The sequence below is a fragment of the Schistocerca nitens genome, chromosome 1 (assembly GCF_023898315.1).
Source record: "Schistocerca nitens isolate TAMUIC-IGC-003100 chromosome 1, iqSchNite1.1, whole genome shotgun sequence".
Lineage (NCBI taxonomy): Eukaryota > Metazoa > Arthropoda > Insecta > Orthoptera > Acrididae > Schistocerca > Schistocerca nitens.
The window spans coordinates 993,743,599-993,762,614 of record NC_064614.1 but is presented as its reverse complement, the minus strand read 5'-3'; the positions used below and the strand labels follow the sequence as shown (position 1 = coordinate 993,762,614).

Sequence of the window (19,016 nt, the reverse complement as noted above, 5' to 3'; positions counted from 1 at the left end):
GAAAATTTTGTAATGGAAAAGTGAGAAAGGAAGAAACTACAAATAAATTATAGACATCCAAAAATTGTAGTTGTGAGAACATTATTTATAATGATGCAAGGATGCAACATGTTCCAAGAGAATTGCTCCAATACTTCCTGCAACAAGTGAAAATAATGTGGCAATGTGATCAACAATACCTCTAATTTGTCAAGATATGTATTTGAATGTTACTGAATCATTTTGCTGTTCCAAAACTATTTAGCATTTTTCACAATCTCTGGAAATTAAAAGATTGCAGTTTGTCTCATTTGTGAGCAGGAACGTTTTACGTATCAGTATTATTATAGGCACCAATGATGGCAGTTAGTGAGTATGTCATAAACCTCACTGTGTCTGTGATATTCATTCCAAGCTATTAGTCCACTGCAATTTGTCTTTAACTGTAGTTCCCCCACAAATAAACAGAATGATGGCATATTTTTTCCATATAATTAGGTCATTTTATATACTTTTGTATTATGCCATTCATTCTCGATGTGGCACGGTATCACTCGGACTCAGTCAATAGGTACTTGAAATATTCAATGTAACTGCAGTATTGGGTGCCAGATGTTCAGTGTTGTGAAGAAAATGGAATTATATATATTTTTGATAATGTGAATAACAACTACAATTTTAGTTAGGTTCTAATTTGATTTTCTTGTTTAAAATTGTGATTAACTTGCAGTGCAAAGTGTAGTTATTATATAATGTGGGGAATTCAGGAATTCGTGCAATTTCTAAAACACACACTCTGCTCTCCACTTGTATTTGTGTTTATTCAAATTGTAATGTGCATGCTGCCTAATTAATTCTTTACATACTTTGATTTTTAAGGTATAGGTTTCTTAACTTTTTTCTTTTTTTTATATCAAATGTGTATGTTTGTAGCAGAAATAAACAGAAGAAAATGTTGGTTAGTGACTGCATGTATATTTACTTTTTTGCTATGGGGTGAAAATGTTGTACATAATGTTCTTGAAAGATTGTATCTCGTTGTGTTTGTCAATGATAATCAACTAGAATGATGAGCAGATCCATTGTGTTGAAACTATTGAGTAATATTTTTTACCTTAACTAAACAAGCATATAAAGTTTATAGTTTTTTGATTGTACCTTTATCTCCAGTGTGAAGTTCTGGAGGGAGAGTTTCCTTTTTAAGAAGTCTTACAAATTTCATGTCTGTTACAACATTGTTATAGTTATATTGAAAAAGGGTTACAGTTAATGAGTGGATTTCTTTATTTAAGGCACTTCTTGAAGCAATGGAACAACAGAGTATCAGTATAGCTAAAGCAGGGATAGTTTGCTCTTTACCTGCAAGAACATCAATTTTAGCAGCTGCCAATCCTGTTGGTGGACATTATAACAGAGCAAAGACAGTTTCAGAAAACTTGCGTATGGGATCAGCACTTCTCTCTCGGTTCGATCTAGTGTTTATCCTAATGGACCGTCCAAATGAGGTAAAGTCATGAAGTTCAATATTCTGTAAATAACTAGATAACTTCACTACAAGTAAAACTTTATTTTGTGCCTTCATTATTGAAACTTTGTAATTACAGCACTTGGACAGTTTACTCTCAGAGCATGTCATGGCTCTCCATTCGGGAATTAAAAACAAAGAAGTTCTGAAACTGGCAAGTGCCCCTTCCTGTTCTCAGGCAGCTGACGCTCAAGATATAGAGCGCTCTTTGAGGTATTTTTCATAATTATTTTATGTTCTTCCTGTTGTCCTCCACCAGTAGAAAGTGTAATTTCTCCGAGTTAGCTGTGTGCTTGCTAAATATCGAAAATTATACCGTAATTCAAGATATCAGAAATCTGATATGATCAAAGAATACACAACTTTCAAAGAAGAGAGCAAAAAATAATCAGAAAAATTATAAACAGAAAGTTAATAAAAATTGCTGTACACAAAATGTGTACAAATGCGTACCTGTTGGTTTGATGTAGGTAACAACAAAATAATTTACAAACACTTGAATTTAATGAATTATCCTTATTATTATCAGAAAGCTTAAGGATGAAAATTGTGTAGTCAAACACGAAGGCACTAAATTTACTTCAGTAGACAGTGATTGCATTAAACAGCAATTTATTTCAATTTATTAATTTTGTTGTATTTGTTTATCTTACCATGTTCCATGGCATTATGTAAGCCACAGCTACTTGGTCATGGAATGTGTTCATACGTACTAAACAAAAGCAGATACAAGAATTTATAAACAAAGGAATTTTAGGATAGAACTCCAATGAACCCTTAAGAAGAAAGCAAAATCCATCAATATTCTTTTTGTGTCTTGTATTGTGTTTGTAACTCACAGTTCAGCTGAAACAGTTTTTTATTACCAGCAACAGAAACATGTTGAATTTAACTTCTTAATTGGTTCACCTACATGTAGACTCCTTTTTAATTTGTTATTGAAGGACCTTAAGGAATTTGGAAGTTAGTTAGTTACTTACGTGTTCCATTGATCAATCTAACAGTAACCGTTATGACGTGGAACATGTCAAGTACATAAAAAATGCACACATGAATGTTGAGATGTTCTTTTTTTTTAAGCTTAGAAGTTTTGTTACCTACCGCATACACTTAAATGGTACAAAATACATGTATTATACCTATAGATTTATTTATTCCTATTCAAAAATTCATCTATGGTATAAGAGTTGTCAAGGAGAAATGATTTCAGTTTATTTTTAAAACTGTTACTGCTGTCTGTCAGACATTTTATTTCGTTTGGTAATTTATCGAAGAGTTTTATAGCAGCATATTTTACCCCTTTCTGTGCCAAAGATAGGTTACGTAGAGGATAGTGTAAGTCTTTCTTTCTTCTGGCACTATAATCATGAATGTCAGTGTTGTTTTTAAACTGGTTCATGTTGTTGAGACCGAGCGAGGTGGCGCAGTGGTTAGCACACTGGACTCGCATTCGGGAGGACGACGGTTCAATCCCGTCTCCAGCCATCCTGATTTAGGTTTTCCGTGATTTCCCTAAATCGTTTCAGGCAAATGCCGGGATGGTTCCTTTGAAAGGGCACGGCCGATTTCCTTCCCCATCCTTCCCTAACCCGAGCTTTCGCTCCGTCTCTAATGACCTCGTTGTCGACGGGACGTTAAACAACACTAACCTAACCATGTTGTTGAGAACAAATTTCATTACTAAGTAAATGTACTGTGAGGCTGTTGTAAGAATTTCTAATCTTTTAAAGAGATGCATACAAGATGTGCAACTATGACCCCCACATATCATTCTAACCACTTTCTTTTGAGCAGCAAATACTTCTTGCCTAAGTCTTGAGTTACCCCAAAATAATATTCTGTGTGGCTTCAGAGAGTGAAAGTATGCAAAGTATGTTAGCTTGCTAATTTCTGTATCCTCAAAATTAGCAATTATTCTGTTCGCAAAAGTTGCTGAACCTAGTTGCTTTATGAGATCCAAAATATGAATTTTCCAATTAAGATTCTCATCTATATGTACACCCAAAAACTTAGTATGCTCTACCCTGGCTACTGACTTCTGCTGATGTGTTATATTTATTGAAGGAACTGTACTTGCAGTAGCAAATTGGATGAACTGTGTTTTTACAAAATTCAGAGCAAGCCCATTGGCAGAAAACCAATCAATAACTTTTCCAAAGACACTATTTGTATCATTTTCTATTGGAGTTTCCTTCATTGGATTAATAATGATGCTTGTATCATCAGCAAACGGTGACAGTTTAGCTTCTTGTTTCAGATAAGAAAGGAGGTCATTCGCGTATAGCAAAAACAGAAGGGTGCCCATGATTGAACCCTGTGGAACACCTAATGTAATTTCATCCCAGTTAGATGAAGTGGAAAACTTCCTTAAATCACTTAAACCATATAAAGCAACTTTTTGCTTCCTGTCCTGTAGATATGACTTAAACCACTCGTATGCTGTTCCATTTATACCATAGAATTGTAATTTGTGTAACATAATGTTATGGTTCACATAATCAAATGCTTTGGGTAAGTCACAGAACATTCCTATTGGTGACATTTTACTATTTAAAGATTCTGTTATGTGGGCAGTGAAATTGTATATTGCTGTCTCAGTGGAACAGCATTTTTGAATTCCAAACTGTGGTTTACTGAGTATCAGTATCCCGCCAATTTTTGAAAATGCTGTGCGCAAGGATACTGGCTGGTAATTATTGACATCTGTGGTGCCCCCTTTCTTGTAGAGAGGCTTGACAATGGCATATTTTAACCCTTGTGGGAAAATACCTTGAGTTAGTGATGCATTACAGATGTGACTCGGAACATCAGCTGTAACTGTTCCACATTGTTTTATTATCTTGTTAGAGATGTTATCTACTCCAACAGAACATTTGTTTTTCAAAGATTTAATGATTTTTCCTTATTTCACAAGAGGTTGTTAGATGAAAATTAATCTGACTAGGGTTTCTCAAAACTGACTCTTCCATGTACTGCATGGCTTCTTCTTTTGAACTATTCCCTCCAATTTCTTTTATTCACACTTAAGAAATGGTTGTTAAATGCATTAGCTACTTGTGTACTGTTGGTTAAAATGGTCTCATTCTCTTTAATAGTAATACTATCTACCCCAGTGGTTACTTTTCCTGTCTCTCTTCTAACAACATTCCATACTGATTTGATTTTATTGCTCGAGTTGTTAATTTCATCTCTAATATACATATTTTTTTCTGACTTTTTTTCTCAGTATGTTACAATAATTTTTATAGTATAAAATTACTTCTGAGTCTTTACCAATTCTTGCTGCCTCATACAATTTTCTTTTCCTTTCTGCAGACACTTTAATACTTTTAGTGATCCAAGGTTTCTTTGAAAACTGTTTGGTGTTACATGTAGTAATTTTCTTTGGGTCAACAGTGTTCAAAAACGGGTATAAATTTATCAAGAAATATGTTACATTTATCATTGGCATTTGGCTCATTATATACATCTCCCCAATTAACATTTCTTAAACTTTCTCTGAAGTGCTGTGTAGATACGGGTTGACCAGCCTTACACTTTTACATAATTGTTTATGCACTGCACACCTTGCTAAGCTTTGTAAGTTAATTAAGTTAATCAGTTGTGCATCATGGTCTGATAAGAATTGCTTAGGAAGTTTACACTGAAATCACCACAGATTTCCGCCCCGGTAGCTGAGTGGCCAGCGTGACAGACTGTCAATCCTAAGGGCCCGGGTTCGATTCCCGGCTGGGTCGGAAATTTTCTCTGCTCAGGGACTGGGTGTTGTGTTGTCCTAATTATCATCATTTCATCCCCATCGACACGCAGGTCGCCGAAGTGGCATCAAATCGAAAGACCTGCACCAGGTGAACGGTCTACCCGACGGGAGGCCCTAGCCACACGACATTTCCATTATACCACAGATTAATAACTTCTTCTTTTTGTCTGATAAACAACACAATAGGGAGTCAGACTTTTTTATGAATAGGTCCCAATCTCCTAATGGGGACCTGTACACTGTTGCTAATACCAACACTACATTATCTAGCTGTAGTTCACATGCACAAACTTCAAAGTGCTGATCAACACAAAATTCGCTTACTTCTACTGTTTTGTACGTATACCCTTGTTTTGTGTAAATGGCAACTCCTCCCTTATCCATGCTAGAGCTGCAAGTGTAAGATGCTAAATTGTACCCATGTGTACTGACACTTTCCATTCCTACAGTTACATGGTGTTCAGACAGACAAAGTATATCAATCTCATTCTCATTTTTGTGATCATCTAAACACACTAACAGCTCATCTACTTTATTTTTTATTCCCCTGATGTTTTGATGTCGTAAATTGATACTACCCTTACCTTTATCCCTATTTACTGTTCATGAAGCTTCTTTTATTCTATTTTTCTTGATTATTGTCTGTCTGGACTTCGGCTTTAACCTGAAAAAACCTGCCTGCCTGGCCCCATTAACCACAGGGATCATCCTTTGTGTGACTGTGGCCCCCCTCTACAGTATGTGCTAATAATGAAACAAACTTATCTTTCCCCTTCCTATTTAGGTGCAGGCCATGTGTAGTGTATCCCCACCTACCAATAGCATCAACTGGAGCAACACTCATGTGAGATTTTGCCGGTGCCTGGAGCATCCTGTTCAGCTCAGTGTTAACACACCTTACAGCAATGTTTACCCAGGGCCGATCATGTCGCTGAAAGACCATCGCAAACCCCACATTTGTGTGCCCAGTTTCTGCTCTAATATTGTCCAGGTCACTCCTAATACTATATCTTGGATTCATAGCCAGGCTGTTTCCTGCTCCCCCAACTATAATTGCCTGACCTTCCTTCTCAAAGGAAAAGGAACACAGTTCAAATCAAGACATGACCTCAGTAACGTAAGTGAAGACACACTTTGAAATATCAGCTGTTGAATTAACAGGGCTTGATATCACCAAGAAATTAATCATTTTGTGTGTGTATAGATCTCCCAATGGTAGTGTGGACACTTTTTTCAATAAGTTAACAGAAGTTCTAGATATAGTCTCAAGTACAAAGTTCAACATAATTCTGTGTGGGGACATTAACATCAATACTAACATCACAAATGAATCCAGCAGCACCTTCATAAACATCCTTCAAAGTTTTGGTATGTTCCTATTGGTCAATAGTGCAACAAGGGTTACGACAACAACTTCGTCAGTAATTTACCATGTGGCCACAAATATGGACAGGGAAAAATGTGATATAGCTGTAAAAGATCTTGGACTATCAGACTATCTCTGTCAAATAACAACAGTAAAGTCAGGCATCGAATCATTCCCTAAACTACAAGCCTACAAACGACATTTATCAGAAATCAAAATAAAAGATTTTTTTCAAAGAACTAGAAAAACAAAGCTGGGATGAAGTGTATAAGGAAACCAATGTGAATATGAAATTCTCCAAATTCTGCACATTGTTTAAATTGAACTTTGAAAAGGCATTTCCAAAAGTATTCATGTCTGTATCAACATCTCACAAAAACAGATGGATAACAGCAGGTATTAAGAAGTCCTCCCAAACACATAAACACCTCAGTTCCATGAAAAAGACTCGCAATGATCCAGAATTCGTAAATTTTTATCATAGATACAAAAATATCTATAGGAAGGTGCTGATTGCTGCAAAAAAGTCATTTAATGACAAAATAATATATAATACAGAGAATAAAAGCAAAGCAGTCTGGGATGTCATAAAAAAAGGAAACGGGGAGAGGCAAACAAACGCAGAATAACATACTGCTAAAGGAGGGGGATAAAGTAATAAATGATCCACAAAACTTAGCAAACTATGTAAACGAGCATTTTTTCAAGTATTGTTGAGAAGTTACAGCAAAAATTCCCCAAAACAAATATAGCACCTGTCAATAAAGTTGCACTAAATATAATGATGTTACTTCCAACAACAGAAAATGAAGTCAGTAAAACAATTCAAAAACAAAAAAATAAAAAGTCACTAGGCTTAGATGAAGTACCAATGTGTGTACTGAAACAATGCACAGGGATTATACAAGGTCTCTTAACAAATATAATAAATGAATCCTTCACATCAGGGGCATTTCCAGAGCAGTTAAAACAGGCAAGAGTTGTACCTTTGCTTAAGAAAGGTAACACAGAAGACATAGAAAATTACCTACCCATTTTCCTGCTGTCAGCATTCTCAAAAATAATAGAAGCATTTATGAAAGACAGATTAATGAATTACCTGAATAAATACAATCTTTTAAGCTAGGGTGTCCATTCATCCCGTTTTTCCCGGGACAGTCCCGTTTTTTACCAAAATGTCCCGCTGTCCCGAAAGTTTTTTTTGGGGACGCTCAAATGTCCCGTTTTTTTATGATTCCGCTTGGCTAGAGTATTTTACACTACTGGTTGTTTGACTTGCTATTAAGTGCGCAATTATTTACGCTAGGAAGCGTGTGATGACTTTCAGCGTACCCCAAACATGTACCGAACTGTCAAAAATCGCAAGTAATTTTAAACGCACTATAGGTTAAGAATAACAACGAAGATTCTTCTCTTCTAAATCGATCCACTGAATCCGTCCTTTTGGTCCAGAGATACTCTACACCACTGATACTTGCTCTCTGGTTTTGGTCACCACACTGTTAATGTTTTGCACTGTGCAGTCACTGATTCATTATGCCAAAACGAAAGTGTAATTTTAACAGCAATATAAAAAGCAAATTTCCTTTTAGCACTGGTAGTGGAGAAACTGTAGAATGTACGTTGTGCAGATCAGATGATGTTGTTCATATGTGTGTGAAATCTTATGGGACTTAACTGCTAAGGTCATCTGTCCCTAAGCTTACACACTACTTAACCTAAATTATACTACAGACAAACATACACACCCATGCCCGAGGGAGGACTCGAACCTCCGCCAAGACCAGCCGCACAGTTCATGACTGCAACGCCTTAGACCGCTGGGCTAATCCCGTGCTGTGCAGATCAAAATTTGCTATTGGTCATGGTGGAGGGTTTGACATTGTGAATCACATTAAGACTAAGAAAAATCGCATGAGTGATCAAACGAAAAGAGCAAATAAATACGTGAGGGACTACTATGTAAACTTAAAATCAGTAACAGAAATGGACAGGCAGTTGGCAGCACAAGAAGCTACGTTTGCATACCACAGTGCAATGCATAACCATAGCTTTAAGTCAATGGACTGTACTACAGAAGTTATTAAAAAACTTTTCAATCCTAAATTCACATGTGGACACACAAAATGTAATGCAATCATTTCAAATGTTATTGCACCGTATGCTGGTCAGCAGGTTTTAAATGAACTGAAAAGTGCTCGATTCATTTCTGTAATGATTGATACATCAAATCATCTGGATTTGAAGTTGGTTCCTCTCCTTATCAGGTATTTTCACCCTGAAAATGGCATCATGGTGAAAGTGCTCGAATTGGTTAATTTAGCTGGAGAAACTTCAGATTTACTTCAGAATTATGTGCTGGAGGTTTTAAAGAAATATGATCTTGAGGGTAAGGTGTTTGTGCAGTTTCTGCAGACAACACTAACACCAATTTTGGTGGTAAGCAGAGGAAAGGAAAAAAACAATTTGTTCTATAAACTGCAACAGAACACAGTGAATAATATAGTAGGTGTTGGCTGTCGAGCACATGTGGTGCACAATTTCTTACAAACTGGCTCAGATTGCCTACCCATTGACTGCCAATTAATTGTAAACAAAATCTACCAGCATTTCCATATATATACAGTAAGTATTGAATCCCTAAAGTCATTCTGTAGGGTTACTGGAACTGAATACAAAACTGTACTTGGGCACAGCAAGACAAGGTGGCTATCTCTGCTACCAGCATTGGAAAGAATTGAAGAGATATTTCCTGCTTTGAAATCATATTTCATTTCCCTTGATAAGTGTCCTGTTATCCTTAAACGATTCTTTGCTAACCCTGAGTCTATTGTTCTTCTACATTTTGTTGTTATCCAGCTAAAACCTTTCACCACAAATATTCATTGTATTGAGAAACAAGAAATCACAATAGTGGAAGTTTATCAAGAAATAAACAAATTATTGGGCAAATTACAATGTAGAAAATCTGAAAGATTTCTCACATCCTTTGTACACGAGTCTCTAAGAAAGCTGGAAGAAGAGGTTGAAATTACTGTAGAACAATTTCGTATTTATGCTGACATCTTCTATGACTATTGCATTGAGTATGTTAAAGAATGGTGTTTACCATTTATCACAAATTTTAAAGCATTTGACTGGGTTAATACTGAAAAGGAGCAGCTACAGTGGAAGGATATTCAGGATTGTTGTGTTTTTGTGAAAAGTATTATACCAAATTTTCCTGTTGATGAAGACGAACTGTTCAATGAATTTTCATATGCACAGAACTTCATAAAAAGTGAAGAAGAAGACAAAGAAAGTGTTAATGGAACGTTGTGTAAAATATTTGCTTATTGCAAAAGTAAAAACATTAACATAAAAACATGATTCATTTGGTGGAGTTTTGTCTGGCAATTCCTGGGTCAAATGCTGCTGTGGAACGTGTGATAACGTTACTGAACTTTTTGTGGTCAGATGAAAAAAATAGAATGAAAGTTGAAACAGTGAGAGCCTTGCTCATTGTCAAAACACACTTTAATGGTGTATGGTGTACTGACTTTTATTATACAATTTCAAACGAAAAGGCACTTCTTGATAAAGTACATAAAAGTGAAAAGTACAGTGATAGTGTGGCAGAATAATTGTAAAAAGTGATTTGGGATCACCTTAGTGCATGTTGTAAAGGTAAACTTGTATGTGTATTAAATTTAGTCAATACAATATTTTTTTTCTTCATTGTCCCAGGTTTTTCTCTAACTTATTTTAAATGTCCCCTTTTTCAATGAAAATGAAATGGACACCCTATTTTAAGCGTATCATAGTTTGATTTCCGAAGTGGCAAAAATACGGAGTCAGCCATAGTAGAATTCACAAAAGTTGTACTTGATGTTCTTGACAAAGATGAGTGTGTGATAGGCATATTTTTTGGATCTTTCTAAGGCGTTTCATACAGTTGACCACAAGATTCTATTAAATAAATTAGAAGCATTAGGAATAAGAGGGGTAGCTAATGACTGGTTTCGATCATCCCTAACAGATAGGGTACAAAGAATAGAGATAACACATACTTCAAATAGATCTAAACATTTAGTAAAACACTTATCAGAACATAAATACATTAATATAGGGGTTCCGCAAGGTAGCATATTAGGACCAATACTGTTCCTGATATACATCAATGACTTTCCCAGTAGTGTTACTCATGGTGAAGAAATCCTCATCGCTGATGACAGCAATATTATAGTCACTGAGAAAACAAGAGAACTCCTTGCCGAGAAAGCAAATGAAACTCTCAAGGAAGTCTATGATTGGTCAATAAGTGATAAAGTGACATTGAACATAAAGAAAACAAATGCCATGAATTTAAGTTTGAAGAGGAAAAATGACAGTGTTAAATTAAATGTAGACCAGAGATCACAAGTGTGTGTGTGTGTGTGTGTGTGTGTGTGTGTGTGTGTGTGTGTGTGAAGTGTTTTGAAACAATGTGTGTATAGTGTGTGCAGTGACTGGCAGTCAGATATGAGTGAACAATGTGACATTACATTATTTAATAAGTTATTTGTAAAAAAAAGTATTGTATACTAGAAGTAAATCTAATGATTGCCACTAACTAGAAGTCTGTAAATATGTGTACACGAATTAGCTTATTTTAAATTGATCTAAATTTGTAAATACTTTGACATGTCGTATATCCTTGTAAAAAGAGAGCTACAGATGAATAAAGCTACTACTACTACTACTACTACTACTACTACTACTAACCCCCCTGCGGGTCCGGGGGTAAGAATAGGCACGCGGTGTTCCTGCCTGTCGTAAGAGGCAACTAAAAGGAGTCTCAGCTGTTTCGGCCTTTAATGTGATGGTCCCCTAAGGGGTTTGACCACTCCATTTCAAAATTTTTCCGTTAGTGCATACCATTTGGGGAAGGATGCCTTACGTGGTGCATTTTATATCCATCTTGCCCTAAGATCTGGCATCTTCGTTTTTGTCATGGAGTTGGACTTACACTGAGCTTCCGGCCACATCGGCTGCAGTGTGTTCCGGGTAGCCTACATTCCCTCCATTGTGCACTTCCATCTTTGCTCCCTTTATTAATGGATATTCGACACTTGACAACCAACACGGTAGCCAGTCCATTGTAGTGGGGGCGTCATGTACCCTCTTGGTGGTAGCCCCCTGACTACACAGGGATCGCACTGCTGATGCCTGAGCTGCTACCTCTGTACGTATGCTGAGGAGTAGATGCCTATCCCTCTGGGGCATCGGGATTCCCAGCAAAGGCCATCCTGCCAGGTGGTCTTTGCTGTGGCTGGTTGGCGCCCGTGGGGAGAGCCCCTGGTCGGAGTGGGTGGCATCAGGGCAGACGACCCGCAATGAAGCGTGGTTCATCATCTCTCGCTGGTGGGCGTCCACCAGCAGTCTCTAAGCGATCGAGGTCTAACCTCAATGGCAAGAAATACGAACCAACATCATTTCCCTGCCTGGACACTCCATGGGAGGAACGTATGGCTAAAGAAGGCAGTGGAGGTTATTCACCCCGATACCTCGTGTGTACGCGAGTTGATGGTGAATCATTTATGTCAACCAAGCCCCAGTTTTTTGTGGAGCATTTAGAGGACAAGTTCGGGGAGGTGGAGGGCTTGTCCAAAATGCGCTCTGGTTCAGTTCTCATCAAAACAGCATCCTCTGCCCAGTCACGGAGGTTGCTCGCTTGTGACAAGTTGGGGGATGTTTCAGTTAGCATCACGCCCCGTAAGAGTCTAAACATGGTCCAGGGTATTATCTTCCACAGGGATCTTCTTCTGCAGTCGGACGATGAACTGCACGCCAGCCCAGAACGACGAGGTGTTCACTTCGTTGGGCGCGTCCATCGAGGTCCGAGGGATAATCAGGTAGCCACCAGTGCCTTCATCTTGGCCTTCAAGGGTGATTTCTTACCTGAAAATGTTAAGGTGATGGTTTACCGTTGTGATGTGAAGCCACATATCCCTCCTCCGATGCGGTGTTTTAAATGCTGGAAGTTCGGGCACATGTCATCCCGCTGTACTTCCAGCATCACATGTCGAGATTGTGGATGTCCTTCGCATCCCAATACTCCATGTGCCCCGCCTCCTATCTGTGTTAACTGTGGAGAACACCATTCCCCCTGCTCACCGGACTGTAGGATATTCCAGAAAGAAAGGAAGGTAACGGAATATAAGACCCTGGACCGCCTGACCTACACCGAGACAAGGCGGAAATGTGAGCGGCTACATCCTGTGCCAATGCCATCAACCTATGCCGCTGCTGCAACACCGGTTCGATCCTCTACTGTGTCATCACATACAGTTGGCTCTCAGCTATGTCAGAATTCACCGGCCCCCTTGATTGTGGGGGGCACTTCACTCCCTGTTGCTCCTGCTCCATCTACTTCAGGAGCAACACCACCCCAACCATCGGGGACATTAGTTCCCACCTCCCAGCTGGAGAAGCATCAGACTTCTTCAGCTACTCTCGCCAGGAAGGGGGTCCCTTGGGGACCTCCCTTCACAAGTTCCGACCAGCGGAAAAGCGGACACTCGCAAGTGGCTGAAACAACCACCAGTCGCTGGTCGTAGGGCCCTCGTGGTCGTCGTCCGTCCCTGAGACTGACCCAGTGAAGCCCTCCCAGCCTGAACCACCGACGGCACAGCGAGAGAAGCAGAAAAAGAAGAAAGTCCCCAAGAATCACGACATTGTGGTGGCACCCGTCCCACCGCTTCCTACAAGCTCCGCGTCTGAGGATGAGGTCAAGATTCTGGCGTCTGCTGAAGACCTGGATCTCACCGGACCCTCGGACGCAATGAATGTCACTCGCGTGGGTACTGAATCGGTGGCAGCAAGTGACCCAGCGGCGTAATGTGCCTCTCCAGTCCCTTCTCGCCATTCTGAGCCATGGACAATATCATCCTCCAGTGAAACTGCAGTGGTTTCTTCCACTATCTAGCTGAGCTCCGACTACTTATCAGCCTTCACCCTTTCTTCTGGATTGCTCTTCAGGAAATTTGGTTTCCAGCAATGCGAACCACCACCCTCTGTGACTATCGGGGTTATTATAAGAACCGGGCAGCTTATGAAAGGGTGTCTGGTGGCGTCTGCATCTATGTCCTTCACTCTCTTCACAGCGAGTCTGTCCCTCTATAAACACCTTTAGAGGCTGATGCTGTTCGGGTGTGGATGCCACTGGCTGTTACTGTCTGCAGTCTGTATCTTCCACCGGATGGTGATGTCTCACAGCATGTCCTCGCTGCGCTGATAGCCCAATTGCCGCCACCTTTCTTGTTACTGGGCGACATCAACGCCCATAACCCTCTATGGGGTGGGTCAGTGGCAACAGGTCGAGGCACCACCGTTGAGCATGTATTGGCGCAGCTCGATCTTTCCATTTTAAATGATGGTGCCTTCACACATTTCAGTGTGGCGCATGGCACATACTCCGCCATCGACCTTTCGATCTGCAGCCCTAGCCTCTTTCTATCTGTCCAATGGAGAGTGCATGATGACCTGTGTGGTAGTGACCACTTTCCGATCTTTCTGTCACTGCCACAGCGTCAGTCTTCTGGGCGCCCTTGCAGGTGGGCTATGGATAAGGCTGACTGGGACTTGTTCTCCTCCACTGCCGCTATTGAACCTGTTTCTCATGAAGCCATTGATGCGGTGGTTCACCCAGTCGCCACCGGCATCATTACTGCTGCAGAATCTGCCATTCCCAGTTCTTCTGGGTCCCCTCGGTGGAGGACTGTGCCTTGTTGGTCACCAGTGATCGCTGAGGCGATTAAAGATCACAGGTGGGTGCTCCAGCGTCCCAAGCGGCATCCATCTTTCGAAAACCTTGTCGCCTTTAGACGGCTCCGTGTGCGGGCCCGCCGCATCATTCGCCAACACAAGCAGGAGTGCTGGGAACGGTATGTTTCCATCATTGGCGTCCATGTCTCTCCATCGCAGGTCTGGGCAAAGATTAGATGCCTCTATGGCTATCGGACCCCTGTCAGCGTCCCTGCGCTCTCACTGAATGGGGCAATTTGTACTGACTCCGACATAATTGCCAACCGCTTAGCAGACCATTTTGCTCTCAGTTCCACATCTCTGAATTACCCACTGGCTTTCCGCTCCATTAAAGAGCGGTTGGAACATCGGAGCCTTTCATTTCACATGCGCCATCCTGAATCCTACAATGTCCCATTCACTGAGTGGGAATTCCACAGTGCCCTAGCCGCTTGCCCTGATACAGCTCCCGGGCCAGATCGCATCCACTGTCAGATGCTGAAACACCTCTCAGTGGACTGCCAGCGACGCCTCCTCGACCTTTACAACCATATTTGGGTCGAGGGGGAGCTTCCGTCGCAATGGTGGGAAAGTATTGTTATCCCTGTTTTGAAACCTACCAAGAACCCATAGGAGGTGGACAGCTACCGCCCCATTAGCCTCGCCAACATTCTGTGCAAGTTGCTCAAATGCATGGTGAGCCGGCGGTTGAGTTGGGTACTCAAGTCTCGGGGCCTTCTAGCTCCGTCTCAGGGTGAGTTCCGTAAAGGCCGCTCTGCCGCCGACAATCTGGTGAGCCTGGAGTCAGCCATCCGTACGGCCTTTGCTCGCCGTCAGCACCTTGTTGCTGTCTTTTTTGACATGCGGAAGGCGTACGATACGACATGGCGCCATCACATCCTCTCTACACTTCATGATCGGGGCCTTCGGGGTCCACTGCCGATTTTCCTACAAAATTTTCTGGTGTATCGTACCTTCCGCGTGCAAGTCGCGGCCTCCCATAGTTCTTCCCGAGTTCAGGAGAACGGGGTACCACAGGGGTCTGTTTTAAGTGTCTGCCTGTTTTTAATTGCAATTAACGGGCTCGCTGTGGCGGTGGGAACATCTATCTCAGCATCTTTGTATGGTGACGACTTCTGCCTCTACTACAGCTCCGTTGGCATTGCAGCTGCTGAACATTGGCTGCAGGGTGCTATCCGCAAGGCGCAGTCTTGGGCTGTAGTGCATGGCTTCCAGTTTTCAGCTGCCAAGACCTGCGTTATGCATTTCTGCCAGCGACGCACAGTTCACCCTGAGCCGCAGCTTTATCTTGCTGGCGAACGTCTTGCTGTGGTGGAAACACATCGGTTTTTGGGTGTGGTTTTTGATGCCCACTTGACTTGACTCCTACATATTCGGCAGCTTAAGCAGCTGGGTTGGCGGCATCTTAATGCTCTGCGATGCTTGAGCCACACAAGCTGGGGCGCCGACCGATCTACCCTCTTGCGGCTCTACCAGGCGTTAATCCAGTCCCGTCTGGATTATGGGAGCCTGGCTTATGGTTCAGCATCCCCATCTGCATTGCGGATGCTGGACCCAATCTTTCACAGCGGGATCCGACTTGCCACTGGTGCTTTCCGGACCAGCCCTGTGGACTGCATACTTGTGGAGGCAGGTGTTCCTCCACTGCGGTTACGGCGCCAACATTTACTGGCCGCTTATGCTGCGCATGTTTGTAGCTTGCCCGGGCATCCTAATTATTGTCTCCTGTTCCCGCAGTCAGTCGTCCATCTCCCAGAATGTTGGCCCCGGTCGGGTTGTACAATCACCGTCCGTGTCAGAGAGCTTCTCTCCGGGCTTGGGGTTTTCCCTCTTCCACCTCCTTTCCGGGCCCCTCTGCGTACACCCCCGTGGTGTGTGCCTCGCCCTTGCCTTCGGCTCGAATTGGCACAGGGCCCGAAGGAGTCAGTCCCTCCGGAGGCCTTCCCACCGCTTTTATTCCATCCTAGCCACGTATCAGGGCTCTGGCGTATTTTACACTGACGGTTTGATGGTTGCTGGTCGTGTCGGTTATGCTCTAACTCTAGGGGACCATTACAAACAACGATCCTTGCTGGCTGGCTGCAGCATTTCCACTGCTGAGCTGGTTGCCATCTTTCGTGCCCTAGAGTATATCCGCTCCTGCTCAGGTGAGTCCTTTGATATCTGTAGCAACTCCCTGAGCAGTTTACGAGCTATCGACCAGTGTTTCCCTCGCTCTCGTCTGGTGATGGCTGTCCAGGAGTCCCTCCCTGCTCTTGCCCATTGCGGCCGCTCTGTGGTCTTTGTGTGGACCCCAGGCCATGTTGGGATACCCGGCAATGAAAATGTTGACCGCCTGGTGAAAGAGGCCACCAGTAAACCCTCTCTGGACGTTGGCCTCCCAGCGACTGATTTGCAAGCTTTCTTACGGCACAGAGTTTTTGCGCTATGGGACACTGAATGGCGCAATCTGACCACACCCAATAAACTCCATGCTATCAAGGAGACGACGACTGTGTGGCGGTCGTCCATGCGAGCCAATTGCAGAGACTCAGTTGTCCTTTGACAGCTCCGCATTGGCCACACCCGGCTGGCGCACAGTTATTTACTGCATCAGGAGGACCCTCCTCTATGTCGCTGCGGGGCGGCTTTGATAGTGGCCTACATTTTGTTGGCCTGTCCCCTTTTAGCTGTGGTCAGGCAGACATTTGCACTGCCTGATACGCTCCCTGCCCTTTTACCAGATGACACTGCCATGACAGGCTTAGTTTTGTGTTTTATTCGGGCAGGGGACTTTTATCACTTAATCTAAGTGTTTATCCTTTTTTGTGTTGAGTCTGGCATTTAGCCTACGGTTTTAGACTGAGTTTTTACTGTGTTTCTCGGTGGTTGGCTTTTCCTTTTTTTGTCTCTGTTGTCGGCCAACCACTGTCACACTGTGTGATTTTTACTTCCTTTTGTCTGGTCTCTGTCTCCGTCTATGTCATTGTTCCTTTTTATTCTGTGTGGGTGTTTGAAATTTTGGAACAAGGGACTGATGACCGTAGCAGTCTGGTCCCTTTAATCCCCCAAACCAACCAACCAACTACTACTAAAGTCCTTGCATAGCTGACCTAAGTTTTCTGTCACATGGCTAAGGGTAGCACTTGGTTTCACAAAACTTGTGACCTAGTACCCTTCACGTAATTTCTCCTGACACTGCTGACATACGCTCCTCCCATGACCGCTACCTAGAAGCAGAATTCTTCTTTTCCTGTTGTGATTTGATCCCGACCTGTCTTTTTTCTTTAAGCTACTATTCTGCTTCATTAATCTACATCTAGATGAGGCCCTTCCTCCACTACTTCAGATAGCAAGCCAAAATGATTTATTAACAGAATTTCTAAAGCTTTTTCAACAGTTTCCCTTTTTTGTCCTTTGCTTGCCAGCTTTGTCCCAGCACCCCATCTCTTTTCCCCCCATTTAGGCTACATAATTGCGAATTCGTGTCTTCTAATTCAGCTTTAAGGGCACAAATCTTTGCCTCCTGTTCAGTGATTTTTCTGTCCTTCCTACATAACCTACATTGCCATTTAAGGGCCTCATCATCTACCCCCACTTCCTTGCCACTACATTCGCCTCCAATGAAACCATAACCTACAGTCTTCAGAGAACACCCCTTCTTTCAGATTTCTATGGCAACCATCACATTTGTCACACATAGTTTGATAGAAAAATTTACACAAAGGCAGAGAATAACTTTGCACAAGATCACAGAAGTTTCGTAGCCTGTACTAATATGTAACTAAACTCTAATGCAAACAAACTTTTAGACTTACTTTTGAAAGTTCTGATTATATACCTAAAGTTAGTATGATAGACATAAAATAATTTAACTTCGAACTAGTCAAAAAAAAATAAAGATCTGCACTCACCCGAAATTTGTGCCTAAAATCTAAACAAAGCTAATGACTATCAGCCTTTACGAAATACTTTCATTTCATTCTAAAAGTGAAACCTTCAATAGTGAAGAAGTAAATGCACTAGTCTAAAATATAATATTAACTAAATTAGCTCTTATTTCAATATTAATCACCTAACTTAGCAAGAGCTTCATGGACATGGACATGCATCTGCCAGAGATATTGCCAGATCATTGATGTTGGTTAAAAACAATCTGAGGTTAGTTTTATCAAAAGTATCCAGACACCTATTTGTGGGTATTGTAGGGATTTTATTCTCCCTATTTTGATAGTAGCTTGAACTCTGTTGGGGACAATTCAGTGAGCTGTCTGAATGTCTATTGAGGAATGCCAGACTATTTGTCCTCAAGAAAGGAAACAAGCAAAGGTAGTGATGTTGCACACTGGAGTCTGAAGTGAAATCGACATTCTAACTCATCCAGAAGGTGTTCCATTGAGTTCAGCTCAGGAATCTGGGCAGACCAATCCATTTCAGGGATGTTGTTGTCCACAAATGATTCCTTCACAGGTGCTGCCTTACAATAGCATGCATTGTCTTGCTGATATAATCATCACTCTGAAGTGTTCCTCTATTGTGTGCAGCACACAATGCTGTAAAATGTATTCATATATTCTGCATTTAATGTGTCATTAAGCACAATAAGTGGACCACACCTAAAC

At 41.6% G+C, this 19,016-nt stretch overlaps 1 protein-coding gene across 3 annotated transcripts in view; it reads left to right on the top strand.

Annotated features, from left to right (window-relative positions):
• The window catches only part of LOC126195277 (DNA helicase MCM8-like), a 180,482-nt gene that overhangs the window by 142,461 nt on the left and 19,005 nt on the right, over nucleotides 1–19,016 (top strand). For all 3 annotated transcript variants that reach the window (XM_049933825.1, XM_049933816.1, XM_049933834.1), the window contains 2 exons: nucleotides 1,272–1,484; nucleotides 1,584–1,717. In XM_049933825.1, coding sequence (XP_049789782.1) covers nucleotides 1,272–1,484; nucleotides 1,584–1,717 — 347 coding nt within the window. The remainder of the gene's footprint in view (nucleotides 1–1,271; nucleotides 1,485–1,583; nucleotides 1,718–19,016) is intronic.